At 41.1% G+C, this 13,819-nt stretch overlaps 1 protein-coding gene across 2 annotated transcripts; it reads right to left on the reverse strand.

Annotated features, from left to right (window-relative positions):
• Positions 1-224: 224 nt before the first annotated feature.
• Positions 225-2,596, reverse strand: LOC120286367 (ankyrin repeat-containing protein BDA1-like). Of its 2 annotated transcripts, XM_039308664.1 has the most exons (3): positions 2,536-2,596; positions 2,008-2,441; positions 225-1,266 (listed from the first exon to the last, which is right to left on the reverse strand). In XM_039308664.1, the coding sequence occupies exons 2-3, from the start codon at positions 2,437-2,439 to the stop codon at positions 499-501; spliced, it is 1,200 nt and encodes a 399-aa protein (XP_039164598.1). In that variant the 5' UTR covers positions 2,440-2,441; positions 2,536-2,596; the 3' UTR covers positions 225-498. The 2 variants fall into 2 exon arrangements, with proteins under 2 accessions (XP_039164598.1, XP_039164597.1); XM_039308663.1 differs by having other exon boundaries at positions 2,008-2,590.
• Between the last annotated feature and the right edge of the window lie 11,223 nt (positions 2,597-13,819).

Below are 13,819 nucleotides of genomic sequence, written 5' to 3' on the forward strand. Positions count from 1 at the left end.
AATTGGTAGTTCATTATGGTTAGCATTTTTTCATCTTTAGTTGGCATTATTACCACTGGCATACTTTTTTTTCTTCCCCAACTGGAAAGTCCCCGCCATACGTGATCTAGTTAAGGGAAAATCAAATACCTTAGCATGCGTTCTCTTCTTACTTGTAACCATCTGTAATCTGACTACAACCACAACTCACTCCTTACATTAAGCACATCATATAAAGAAAGAAGAAAGAGAAGAGAATTCCATGTATTAATATTACCTGCTGTTGATACTCCATTCCATCATCCATGTAAACTCCATTCTTTTACATGCATCATCCATCAACGTCTAAGACACTTATCGTTCAAACCAGCACATAGACACATGCATTCTCAAACGTATCGTACATAATTGGCTAATGGGCACACTGAATAGCACATAATATATAGCATCTTCTCTTGCATGGACTCATGGCTCAATGCATTTCTTCTAGGACAAACGCACTTTAGCAGTAGACAGCCACTAAACCATAGGATCCTCCCTCTTCCCTTTATTGAAGGCTTTGTAGACAAATTTCAGGGCTTTGCAGACTAACTTCAGGACTTTGAGTACCAATTTCCAGATTAAGCGGATTACATGGCACAGGAAAATAAGAGACATCAACCATGTCCATGCTTTCACCGCAATTACAACTACTGGATCCTTAATTGGATTAAGCGGATCATACGTTTTGTCCTTCTCCGGTGAGGCGAATACCATGAGGATTGAATAACTCAATGCTGTGCAGGTTATCGCAACCCACATAGTTAGCATTACAATCCAAGTGGTGATCCGACGCCGCTTTAAGGGAAGACCACTTATGAGAAATATAATGGTGCTAAGTGATGCGATGAAGCTTATCGTGTTAGATGCTTTGAAAAACTGGTAATAGTCATCGAAGCCGTTCATTGCCTTTGCAGATTCGTCAGGTGGGTCCTTACCCGCTTCGTAAGCTATGGTAGCGACCAATATCGCCACAATCATTAGCGCCTCATGCATACCCTGTTGCCACTTTCTTTTCCTTTCCCTCTTGATCTCTTTTTTCGTAAGTGGATGGAAGGTGGTGCCCGTGTTATTCGGAAAGACTGTTCCTTTGGACGGGTTGTGATTCTCTGAAGTTTGAGGAACAGAATTCACTATCTCTAAGGCTCTTTCCATGCTTTGGCCTTGTGCCAGTAGGCCTAGTGCTGTGAAACCTTTGGAGTTCGTAATGTTTGGGTCTACTCCTTTATTAGTAAGGAAGATTATAGTCTGCAGAGGAATAACAACAGAATGTACCAGTTGATGTTAAGTTTGAACTAGACAAGCCCATGTTATATACTTTTGAGGACTAAGTTTGCTTCTAGTGTTTTTAAGTCCTCAAATGTTTGTGACTATTATGTGTTGTCTTCAAAAGGGAATCTCATTTCTTGTTGAATTTCTTCTGCTTCTCTGTTTCTATCTTCCTTCTAATCTAGATGAAATTAGTGTGAAAATAACGTGAAGCGTAAAGTCGCAGTTAATTATATGGACGAATGACTTCTTTCCCAAATATCAAGCCTGTGATGATTTAGGAAAAAGTATAAGAAAAGTCTTAAACCTAGTTGAGACCTAGTCGAGCGGAAGTGTATGGTTAGTGGTCGGTAAAAGGAAGAAAAGGAAAAAGGAAAGAAAAAATCAGAAAAATATGAAAAAATATGAAAAAAAATATATATTATTAAAAATTATCTATATCAGCATCGCCGTGTAACATAGGACAATTTTTGTCGATATTAGTAATATTTGGCCAAAATTAGTCCGATGGACTAAATTGATACTAAATCAAAAAGTTTAAGACTAAATTGACACAATTAAAATGTTAAGATTTTTTTTAACACTTTTCCCTAGTGATTAAGAAATAGATGTCTTTTAACTTGCGAATATTTCTAGAACATTCATGTTTCATAAAACCACCTTTTTGGTAATAAGCTCAATGAATTTGACTAATGTAAAGGCTTGGTTTTATGAACATACCTCGGTTTGTCCATCTACAGCAGCCAAATGTAAAATTGTGTTACCATCTTCGTCCCTCGAGTTGATAAAATGATCATCACCCAATATATCTATCAAAAGCTTCAAAGCTTCCAGTCTGTTGTGCTTCACGCATAAATGCAGAATCCTTTGGCCATTTTCGACGACACTATGAGCTGCATCAGGTGTTGCTCGAACCAAGCATTCCAACACATCCAAATGCCCTTTCATAGCTGCGACATGAAGAGGGTTCCTTTTGTATTTGTCACGGACGAAACATATTTCGGGGTTGACTCTTACCAAGCTTTCCACTATGTGAAGGTACCCTTTTGCTGCTGCGAGATGAAGAGGCGTCAAACTCTGAGAATCTTGCTCTCTTGCCAGCTCAGTCTTTTGGGCTAGGATCTCTTCCACAAAATCCAAGTGTCCGAGCATGGCTGCGATGTGCAAAGGAGTCTCATTGCGATTCCCAGTCATAATTCTGTCAAGAAGCAACTTATCTTTTCCGAGTAGCTCAACCAAAGAACGCACATTTCCTTCCACAGCGGCTTCATAGAGCTCGGAATCCATGTTTGGCTCTCTAAAATGGGAGTTTCGGGATAGTTTGGACTTGAATATATACTGTAAAGGTCGGCTGACGAGGATCAAAAAATGATTGGTGGATAATTTGACATCTCTTATCTGCAAGTACGTGGCTCAAGTTTCCGTTGGCCACACGTCGTTGCGCTCGGATGTTTCTGTACACACGCTAGGAGAGACGTTAGCTCACGGCTCTATTGACCTAGTCAAACTCCGCCACGCCAATCGTTCGTAGACATTTGGAGTCTACTTACAACTTGTTCTTGGGGGTAGTAAGAAGGAACTCCAAAGTTAATCATATTCAAGCTAGAGCACTACTAGGATGGGTGATCTCTTGAAAAAGTAAGTTCTCGTACGTTAAAGGACAAAATTGTGAGATTCACTATGGTATGGGCCAAAAAAAAGATAATACTTCGAGTGAGTTAATTCAATGATGTTATAATATGGTATCAGTGTGGAACTCTCCCCAGTAACTATATGGTTTATGGACGAACCGCACGGAAGTTGGTGGACTCATAATGACTCAGTCTCATGAGGGTGGGGAGTAGTCGCCAAAACAAAGGGCTCGGATAATGAGCGGCTTATGGTAGGCTTTTAGGATGGCAGAGGGGGCGAAAATGAACCGAATTATGCATTGGATAGAGGAAAAGCAATTTTGGGAAGTATGTGCGCGTCCGCAAAATTTGGAGCGGGATGAGCCAAAACAGACAATAACTCGAGTGATTTAATTTAAGGATGTCTCACTATATAACTACTCAAACTTGGCATCATAGATAGGTTATAGACACTTAAAATCTACTTGCAACTATTTCTTAAGGGAATCAAGAAAAAACCCGCAAGCTCTTCTTCAAATGTGTGTTTTGGCAAATCGAAATTTAATTTGTTTGGAAGTCCCTGCCGTAGATTGCCCTAAGGAAGCTCCCATTCTCCTTTTGATTGTTGCTTTTCTCTTAATGCTTCATTGTGACGATGTTCTTCCCTTAAATCATGACCAGACATGTTTCTCATGCTACAATGAAATTATAGCCTTCCCAATAGAAATCTGAGAAATGCAACTCCCTCATTTAAAAATGTTTTAGACATGATGGAAATACGAGAAAAGCAACTTTCTCCTTAGAAAAGTTTCTTAAAGAAGTTTTAGACAAGATGGAAATCTGAGAAAAGCGACATTCTCTTTTAGAAACGTTTTCGGCGTGAAGTGGGCAACCCTGAGTTACTCATTACAGTTACATGATATTACCAAGAATCAATCATCTGCATTCTGCATCACCCTCGCCTGGTTCATCCAAAGGTCCTAGGGATGTGAGGTAAGGGAACGATTCTTCAAGTTCATGTGAGGATACAATCTATATATAAACAGAGGCTATTCCTTCATATGTTCGGTGGATTAATTCACAGATACGGCTTTTGCCCCATGTATGTCTTTTTGCATGTTTGCGCACGTGTGTTAAAACTTTAGATTGGCCGATTTGAGCGGCAAGAATGTTGAGCATAAAAATCTCCTATGTCAGAATTGAAGATTTTTGAAGAATTATGAGCTGATATTAGACTCTTAATGGATAAACATAGTGTCATAGTCCCCGAGGCCTTCTCACAATGTTAGACATGATTGGCTAAGATCGATGACCATGATTTTCTACCGTACTTTCCCGAGTGATCAAAGATACATCAACATCATTCCTTTTCCTTTTCTTTCACATATGGACATGTATGAACGCGTGACGTTAACTTACATATACCAAAAGCAAGTAGCAGTCACCACCAAATGGTCCATGGATGTATCCCCCAATTCCCCAAACGCTGCATGTGAACTTCAAAAGCTTCTGCTATAGTCTTATTTCGGCCTGCAAATTACGTAATTCTTCAGGAGGATTATTCAACTTTATAGATTGTGTTAATTTACCTTAGAGATTACTAAATAGGGACATTCACCTTTTTAATGACACGTAGTCCATTTGATTAATCTGAATTAATCAATCTCATCTTCCCATCATAGTGCACACTCGAACGTGGAGTAAATGCAAGATTTGCCATCATTTTAGTAAATCCTTCGCCAGGTAAGATTTCTTTGATGAAAAACTGTTAAGAAGTATTTGAAATTTAGATTTTAAATGTCTATTAAGATAGTTCCAAGTTTTTTTTTTTTTTAAATTTTTTTTTTTAAAGATAAGTTATCAATCAAATAAAGTGCAAAAAGTTATAAACTTATTACATTTGTGCCATTTAGTTTTAAATCTTTTGATTTAGTACCAATTTAGTCATTTTGAGAAATTTTGTCAATATATTGTTGACGTGGATGTTGGTTGGCTTACGTGGCACAGCTAGTACTAACAAGGACAATTTTTAAATATTTTTTTGGTTTTTTTTTCTTTTTTTCTATCTCTTTTTTCTTTCCTTTCTTCTTCATTTTGTTGGTGACCGGCCACACGCAATGGTTGGGCTGGTTGGCCTTGCCTAGCCATGGCAAGGCTGAGCCCCAGCGAGGGCTTCCTTGGCATAAGCTAGGGTTGGCCTCACCTAGGCCAAATCTGGCGAGGCCAACTTGCCTCGCTATTGCCTATGGTTAGTCGCCGGCAAAAGGAAGAAGAAAGAACAGACAAAAAGAAAGAAAAAAAGAAAAAAAATTAGACAAAATAATAAAATATTAAAAAAATTATTGTTAGTGCCAGTGATGCCACGTTAGTCAGCTAGCGTCCATGTCAACAACATCCAACTAAAATTTATTGGAAAGACTGAATTGATATCAAATTAGGACTAAATTGACACCAATATAATAGGTTTATGACTAAATTGACATTAATAAAATAAGTTTGTGACTTTCTTATACTTTTCTCCTATCAATCATAGAGTATCTGCAATTCAATTATTACTTATTTTAATAAATAGAACTTGGAAGAACCTTGCTAGTCGAAATCTGAGATTGACAATTGCTTCCCAACAATGGCTAGAAATGGAAAAGAAGAAAGAAAACTACCATGACCATGCATGTTAGCGATAATTTCTATTCAATGAATTTGTTTATCATAGTTGAAAAGCCCATTTCGAAAACTTAAATTGATAGATGGACAGCAAAGAAAATGTAAAGTACACACGAAATAAACTAGGGCACAATTTGGCTTTGATATTTCATTCAAAGATTCAACTTAAAAGCTTGAATTGATAATAGAGGGAGATGACATATATATAATGTAGATAAACCTCACCGTCAAGCAATATGAAATATTTCAATAGTCATACTTTAAAAAAAATTAAGGTTGAAAGTTAACTAATAATTTGCTTCATATGTCTCATAATTATAAGAATCATACAAGCTCCCATTTGTGGGGGCAAATGTCGTGGTGAGCATCAGTCCGGGGTCACCTTGGACCGACCTTGGACCGGCCCAATCCTGCCGGTCCTGGTCCGGTTCCCAGGGAGACTAAGGTGGTCCTAAGTCCTAAGATTCATGGATCAGCACTGTGTGGGTTAGTCGCCGTCCTAAGAGTTGATGTTGGTCAACCGGACCAATCACGACTATATATATAAAAATATTATTTATAATTTTTTTGGTAAAGTTATTTATAATTATTTTTATGTAGAGAAAACCTTAAATAAATGGTGTTAACAATATTAAATAACTATTTAGTGAGTAGTTCAAGTAATTTTATATTATTCTTTAATAATTTAGATTTTTAATGTCTTTTACGGTGTTAATAGTTATAATTTACGAATGAGGAAAATGTTTTTGTGAGAAGTCCTTACGGCGTCCAAAATGGCATAAATAGCTCCTTACGGCATCCTCCTTTAGTACTCATTCTCTTCTATCTTATTTGTCTTATTAGTCTTCAATTTGCCAAAATTGAGAGAAACAACTTCTCCGCTTGCCACTCAACACTCGCCTTACTTGCTTTGGGTCACTCGTGCCGCTCGCCGCTCGATACTCGCTTGGCTTGCTCCCGGCTCGATACTCGCTTGGCTTGCTCCCTGCTCGACACTCGATGCTCACTCCATTCGACGCTCACTCCATTCGACGCTCACCCTACTCGACCCTCATTGCTTGCCTTTCTTAACTGACCACGCTCGTCATCGAATTCAATGGGTCAGTCCAGTCCTCGGTTACTCTTTTAAGGAGTACAAAAAATGAAATAAAAAATTATTGATTGGTCCCAGGTTGACCCTAGAACTGGACCGAACTCATTGGATCGGTCTGGTCCTCAATCGCTTTTTCAAGGAGCATAAAAAATGAAATAAAAAATTATCGATTGATCTCGAGTTGACCCTGGGTTCGGTTCGGTCCTCGGTCCCAAGCTCAATAGGATCGGTCATTGGTCCCAAAAATTAAGTACCGGCATTGTGTGGGTTGGTCCTAAGATTAGGGGGTGGACCGGCCCAACCTAGACCATGCTTACCCCTAAATTATACAAGCTTCAAAACAAAGGAGGCATGACGGGATCATATCATTAGCCACGAGTCTAGGGTCTTGTCACGCCCCGAACCTCGAGCACGTGCACATCCCACTGCGGTCGATAGAAATGCGACTTCCCAGGACACGTCGCCGACCCATTCTTTTTAATTGCACATGCGGAAGCGGATAAATAATCCCAGACAAAACTCAATTGGGATAGAAAAGCGGGATCACATTTTTAAAACCAACCACATACTTTTTATACATATCAAACCAGTTCATTTACAGGACTAGGCTATTTACAAAAGATCTATAGAAGATCAGTCCTCAAAAACTAGGCTGTCCTAAGATCAGCTAGACAGGTCCATTCGCCAGCTCTTCAGTCGGGATCGGCGAAGTCAAAAATCCTCTCGGCGACCCTCACTAGTCTACCAAAAAGCTCCGGAGGATTCGCCATCTAGGGACCTGAAATATTATCCCTGGCAACCGGAATGAGACAATGTCTCAGTGAGTCCTACCCTCTAGAACTCGATTAGGAAGAAAATAAGCCCCGGGGTGCTCTAGCCACACAAAGAGAATAGAGGACTTACCTCGCCTCGAGTCCTTCACCACGTCGGTGCAACTCATACGTCGATAAATTCATACCATATATCAATTCATATCATATATCAATTCATATCATCTATCAATTCATCCATTAATAAATCACGGCTCACACAAGCTGATATAGATGGTAGCTCGCACAAGCTGATATATGCATAGATGATAGCTCACACAAGCTGATGTATGGATCGATGCTCTCCACAAGTGACATATATAAACCAATTGCTCGCCAAAGCGGATAATTCAATAATAAACCAACTCATATCTCAATTCAATCAATCAATCAATCCAATCGATTCAAACTGGTCATACAAATCAATTATGGTCTTTGAAAGCTAACACCGGGTATTTTCAAGTTAAATACCACAACTTCATCAATTTCACACAATTCCACACTTTTGGAATTATTAACCATAATCATCAATCACTCAATTTCTCAATGTAAACATACAACTAACACAAACCGGTCGCACTTCTTTGCGATCGGTAGCGAAATTCTAACGACCCAGGCCATCCCGACATAATTTTCGAAATTATTAAATAATTAAATTTAATTCCGAAAATTAAATAATTAAATATTATATTATAATAATATAAAACAATAAAATAATATTTAAAAATTCGAAATAATTATTTAATTAAAAATAATTAATTATGGCTTAAATTAGATTACACTAATTTAAACACACAATTAGCCCTAATTAAACATCCATTAAACTAATCATACAACTAATCTAATTTACATTAAAATAATCTAATCTAACCACCTAAACCTAATTAGACTAATCTAAACACCCCTTAAGCATGATTAACTTGCTAAGCGAGGTTTAGAAGATAAACTCACTTTTTTGCGTGGTGAGTTCACGGCGACCACGACGCCAAGGCGGTCAATAAACCCCAAGCGGCAACACCAACGGAGGCCGGGAAGGGCTTGAAAACGGGCCACAAAGTGGAACTTCTTCTGTCTTACGCCACGATGCGGAGGGAACCGGCTGCGAGAGAAGAAACCCCGAAACTTCAACGGCGAAAAGGGCTGATCGGAGCTCGGCGAGCGGGTGGTTGGCAACCGGCGGCTCCGGGGTCAAGGGGATCTTGCCGGTGGTTGGTATGGGTGGAGGTAGGGTAGAAATGGGAAAAATGGGCTGAAAACCGCGAAACGGGCGGAACAGGCGGAACCAGGGCGAGTCCGGACGGTCCGGCGAGCGGCGGCCCGGGCGGTCGTGCGGGACGGCCGGAGAATCGTTCCGGCAAGCGGCGAGGTGATCCGGAACGGTCTGGATGTCGTCTTCGCGGCGATGGGTGGCTTGTTTGCTAATTCAACCGGAAGTTAACTTTTTACTCGGATCTTTGGCGAAAGGTCGGTGGGGAGTGGCAACCTGAACGAGGGAAAACGAGAGGAGGAAATGGGGTCGATGGGCATGCGACAGTGGAGGGCGTGCTTTGCTCGGTTCCTCTGGTTTTTCTTTGAGCTTCTCTCCTTCAACAACAATGGAGAAAGCCTTAGAGAAGAAGGCGCTTAAGAGCGGGGTCTCCTTGGGCTCTCTGAGCTCAACACTTGCCATCTTCTCATTGGCTTTGCCCCACCATGACACCACATGACCTCAGCCACTCTCTCTCCTCCAATCTTCCTCTACAAGCTTGGCGATAGGTGCAAAATGTGGTGTGCCATGGGAGCTACAATTTTGGACATTCCCCCATTCAATCCATTCAATTATCTCTTAATTCCAATCAATTGAAGCTCAAATAAATCGGTCCATGTGTCCTCGGCCTTCTCATGACATTTCCTGTCAAATGATCCAACTCGCGTTGTGACATCACGAAATTCGGCCGTTTCGATAAAATGAAATGTGCATTTTCGTCAACGTGCCTATGGTCCTTTTTCTGCGGCGATCACTCACGAGTTAACTAACCTATTGGGTGAAGCTGTTAAGGGATATATCCATGGTAAAATCCCTAAAAGCTACCTAATTGGTTGGATTGGACTAAAATCACGTCCGGTCGATTTTAACCATGGAATTTGATTTGGTTTCGGGAATCGAATATTCGAGTGTGTCACGATTCATTTTTAGGACCCTGTCTCATCGTCTGTCAAATTATTGACGAGTCCGAAATTTCAAGAAAGAAATTATCGGAGGAAAAATCGAAGACCGGAAGAAATTATAAAGGGAAATGGAAAGAGAAAAGAAAATTTTGAATAGTATTATTCTTTTTCTTTTTCTCTCTCTCTCCCTTTTCTCTCTCTTCTCTCTCCTCCCCTCCCCCTCGTGCGAAAACCCTTCCCCAGCCGACCGCCCCTCTGCTGTCTTCCACTCTGCTTCTCTTTTATTTTACTTTTTGACCAGTCAAACCTAATCTTTCTCTCTTCTCTCTCTCATCTCTCTCTCTCTCTCGTCACTCTTTCTTCTTCCTTCTTCTCTGTGCAAACGAACGAACCAGAAGCTCCAGGAGATCGGAAGCAGTAGCCAGCCACCGTCGCCGCTCGTCCCGCCGCCGCGCCGCACGCCCGCGCGCGCCGTCGTGCGCGCGCCGCTCGCCGCCGTGCGCCGTCGGCCCCGTCCCTCGCGCCCAGGCGTCTCCCTCGTGCGTCTCCAGCCCTGCTCCGCCTCTGTCCAGCTCGATCCGGCCACCTCCGGCCACCGCCCAACCCCGCCGGACTTCCCCGGCGTCCCCCTCGTCCTTCGCCGGCCTTCCCTCGCCATTTTGGCCGCCGGATCTGCTCCGACCAGCCAAGGGCAGAAACCCACGAAATGGGTTTCCAGCTGGTTCGGGCCCGTTTTGGGCCGTTTCCCGGCCCCGGATCCGCGAGTCGCTTTGGAGTTTGTCATTCCTCGCGCCGCCCTCGTCGGATTGATCCGATTTGCGCGCGATTTGGTGAGTAATCTCACTAATCCTGGATTAGTTGACTAATTATGCTTAAGGTTGGTTTAGATTTAATTAATTATGTTTAGGTTGTTAGATTAGAATAAATTAGCAATTATTAGTCAATTGTGATGTGATTTAGATAAATTGATTGTGCAATTAACAAGTAGACGTGGTCTACTATTTATTGGAAGTGTCTCGGGAATTTTCCGATCCCTAATCGGGCTTCAATTTGGTGATTCGGGCCTAAGTGGGATTTTTGGCATTTAAATATTAATTTTCGGAATTAAATTAAATAATTATTTATTTTCCGAAAATTCAACTGAGATGGCCCGGACCGGAATATTGTGCTAATGATCGTGGTGAAGTCCGTTTAGTTAATCGGGCTTTATTTTGAGCTAAATTGAATTTTTAATATTAATTATTTAATTTTCGAAATTAATAAATTAATTAATTATTTTTGGAAATTAAGATTTTGATGGCCGACGACCCGAAATCTCGTGCTGATCGTCGTGGCACAGTCCGTTTATTTATTTGAGCTCCACGTTGCGTGGAATTAAATAAATTGTGATATTTTGGGATTTACCTAAATTGATTGGAATTGATTGAGATTGAATTATTGATTAGTAAATGGCCAAGTATGTTTATTTAGCATTTGCAATGCTTTGTTGAGTTGTAAAGTGAGTAGAATTGTGAGAGTGATTTGAATATACTCTTGGCTAAGATCCATCAGGTATGTTAATATCGTGTGAAAATTGAGTGAGTTGATGAGTATGTGGGGATTCATCCCAAGATTGATCAATGTCGGTATTCAATTAGAATTTGACTGTGAAAGGTTGTGAGTTGAACCTCGGAAGCCCGAAGTATGGCTATGCCGGTTGGGCCGAGATTTGCCACCGAATTTGGAGTCGGTCGCGCGATAAGGCCGTAATCGCCACCTATTAAAGGTCGCGCCCGTTGGGCCGTAAATTGCCACCTATTAAAGGTCGCGCTGTTAAGGCCGTAATTTGCCACCCGATAAGGGTCGCGCCGATAAGGCCGTAATTTGCCACCATTAAAGGTCGCGCTCATTGGGCCGTAATTTGCTACCTAAAGATAGGTCGTGTCCTTCGGAATCAAATAATTTGTTGCCAAGAAATTTGGTAGTCTATGCTTGTGAAGTCGTGAGTACGATTTGAACTGAATAAGGGAAACGACGGGAATGGTCGAATTGACATGAAATCGACTAGGTCAATGGATCGAGATATCGATCGTGTTTATGTGCTTGGGTGCCTATTGAACGTGTTAATATGCGGGGTGGAGTCGAGGCCAAGGTAAGTCCTCTGTCCTATGCGTGTTTAGGCGGCTGTAGTATAATAGTTTACTAATCGGGCTTAGTGGGGTAGAACTCGGCGAGACGTAGTCTCATCCCGGTTTGGGGAAAAACATTTCGGGATCCCGGGAGGAGCGATGAGGAGGAGTCGAGAGGAGAACTCGGAGGTGAAATTTAAGGAGAATGATTTTGGAAGAAGAAGATAATTAGAAGGGTCTTGAGTACGACCGGATGGACTGAGAGTCTATCTTCTTTTGAGAATTCCTTTTGAAGTGAATAGTTATGAAGTGGTTTGTGTTTTGTATAAAAGTTTGGTTATAAGTTTCAATATGAAAAGTATGGCCCTCGCTTTTCTATCCCATCGTTTTATTGTCGGGGATTTTAATCGGCTAGCATGTCTTAATAAATGAAAGGGTCGGCGTACTAGTCCTGGGATATCGCATTATAAAATCGACCAAGTGAGAAGGATGTGTGCGTGCCCGAGGATCGGGCGTGACACGCATCCCGAAGATTCGATTCAAAACGGCCCTCGACAATCCCGAACAAAACAAAACGGCCTTACTTTGCTTTTAAAGCCAAAATCTCGGTTTGTAGAAAAATCTTACGAATATGAGTCGACGTTCCTAAAATGAATTGTGACATACAGAACCTTCAATTTACGAATCGGGTTTAAAATCACGGTTAATTTCAATCTGGCGCGATTTGAGCGCGTCCTAATCTACCGGGTAGCTTTTAGGAAATTTTCAGTGCAATTGACCCGTGGTTGATTATTTTCAAGCCACGACATAATCTTCGACACATTAGCGACTCTCGATTGTCGTGAAAATCTCGAGATTTCAATACGGACGCGAGTGCCCAAAACGGAATAATCGGTTTAGTGCCGGTCGACGAGGATATTGAAATAAGGTGGAATCACCCACACTCCAATTACATATCTCGGTCGAATCGACCTATTACCGATCTCTATTCGATTCGACGGTGTCGTAATGATCCTTTGCATTTTATACGGTCGAGCGGTCGATTCATGGTCGATTCTCAAGCCTATTGCATTTAAATTCCTTAACGGCTTCACCGATAGACTAGTTATCTCGTGAGTGATCAGCTCGGAGAATTGAACTATAAGCGCGTCGATGAAATGTCCGTCTCATTTAATTGAAAACAGAATCAGAAATTTGGGATGTCACAGCTCTGCTACAAAAAAAAAAAAAAGGGGGGACCGTGTCCCACGTGCAAAATTGACTGATTACCAACAAAAAGGAAATTTATGAACTGTAAGATCACTTTTGCATTTACTAATACGTAAGAACGTAGAGGTAATTTAATGACGTTGAAACTAATTTTATGAACGCAAAAAAGGAATTATGGGTTTGCATTGTACACGATTGCGGATGTCCATAAATAATAATTTTCGGACTCTGTTTTAATTGATCGGGCTTGTTCATGCAGTCAAACTCGACATTCTTAAAAATTAGCAACGTTGGTTGAAGACTAAGCGTAAATACACTTATGACACCATTGCTCATTTTAAGCATCTTCCTAACACAGTTTAAATAATCTTAGCTAAAGAATAAGGTACTGCACATGCTCAAATAAGAATATAAGAAGAGCTTTAGAAGTTCACATGCCATGTTTAGGAAATTGGGCATGCATCTGAGGACCATTTGGCGGGGACATCGTATTCATTTGGCCTACGCAGGTCAAGTTCACGCTTTCATATATGTCCATATTTGTAAGAAAAGAACAAAATGGTGTTTGAAATATCTGTGATTGTTTGCGAAATTACCTTCGAGAATTTTGGTCTTTGATTTTCGCCAATCATGTCTAAGATTGCGTGTAAACAGTCCAGTCGCGGTTTGAGGGAAGAACATCGTCACACGGGTTACGATTCCTCTGCCTTGGAAAGGTGCCTCAAGTGTAGATTCGCTGCCTCAGCCCTTTTTGAGAATTAATTATAGTCGAAGCGAGCTTATGACCTTCTCCATGTCTGCCTCGAGTCCGCTCGTTTCGCAAGAGCTTCTTTGACCAGGGAGCCATTCTTCTCCTCGTTTGCTCCAACACCGGCTCCCAACTCCTTCCCT

Source organism: Eucalyptus grandis, chromosome 3, assembly GCF_016545825.1.
Source record: "Eucalyptus grandis isolate ANBG69807.140 chromosome 3, ASM1654582v1, whole genome shotgun sequence".
Lineage (NCBI taxonomy): Eukaryota > Viridiplantae > Streptophyta > Magnoliopsida > Myrtales > Myrtaceae > Eucalyptus > Eucalyptus grandis.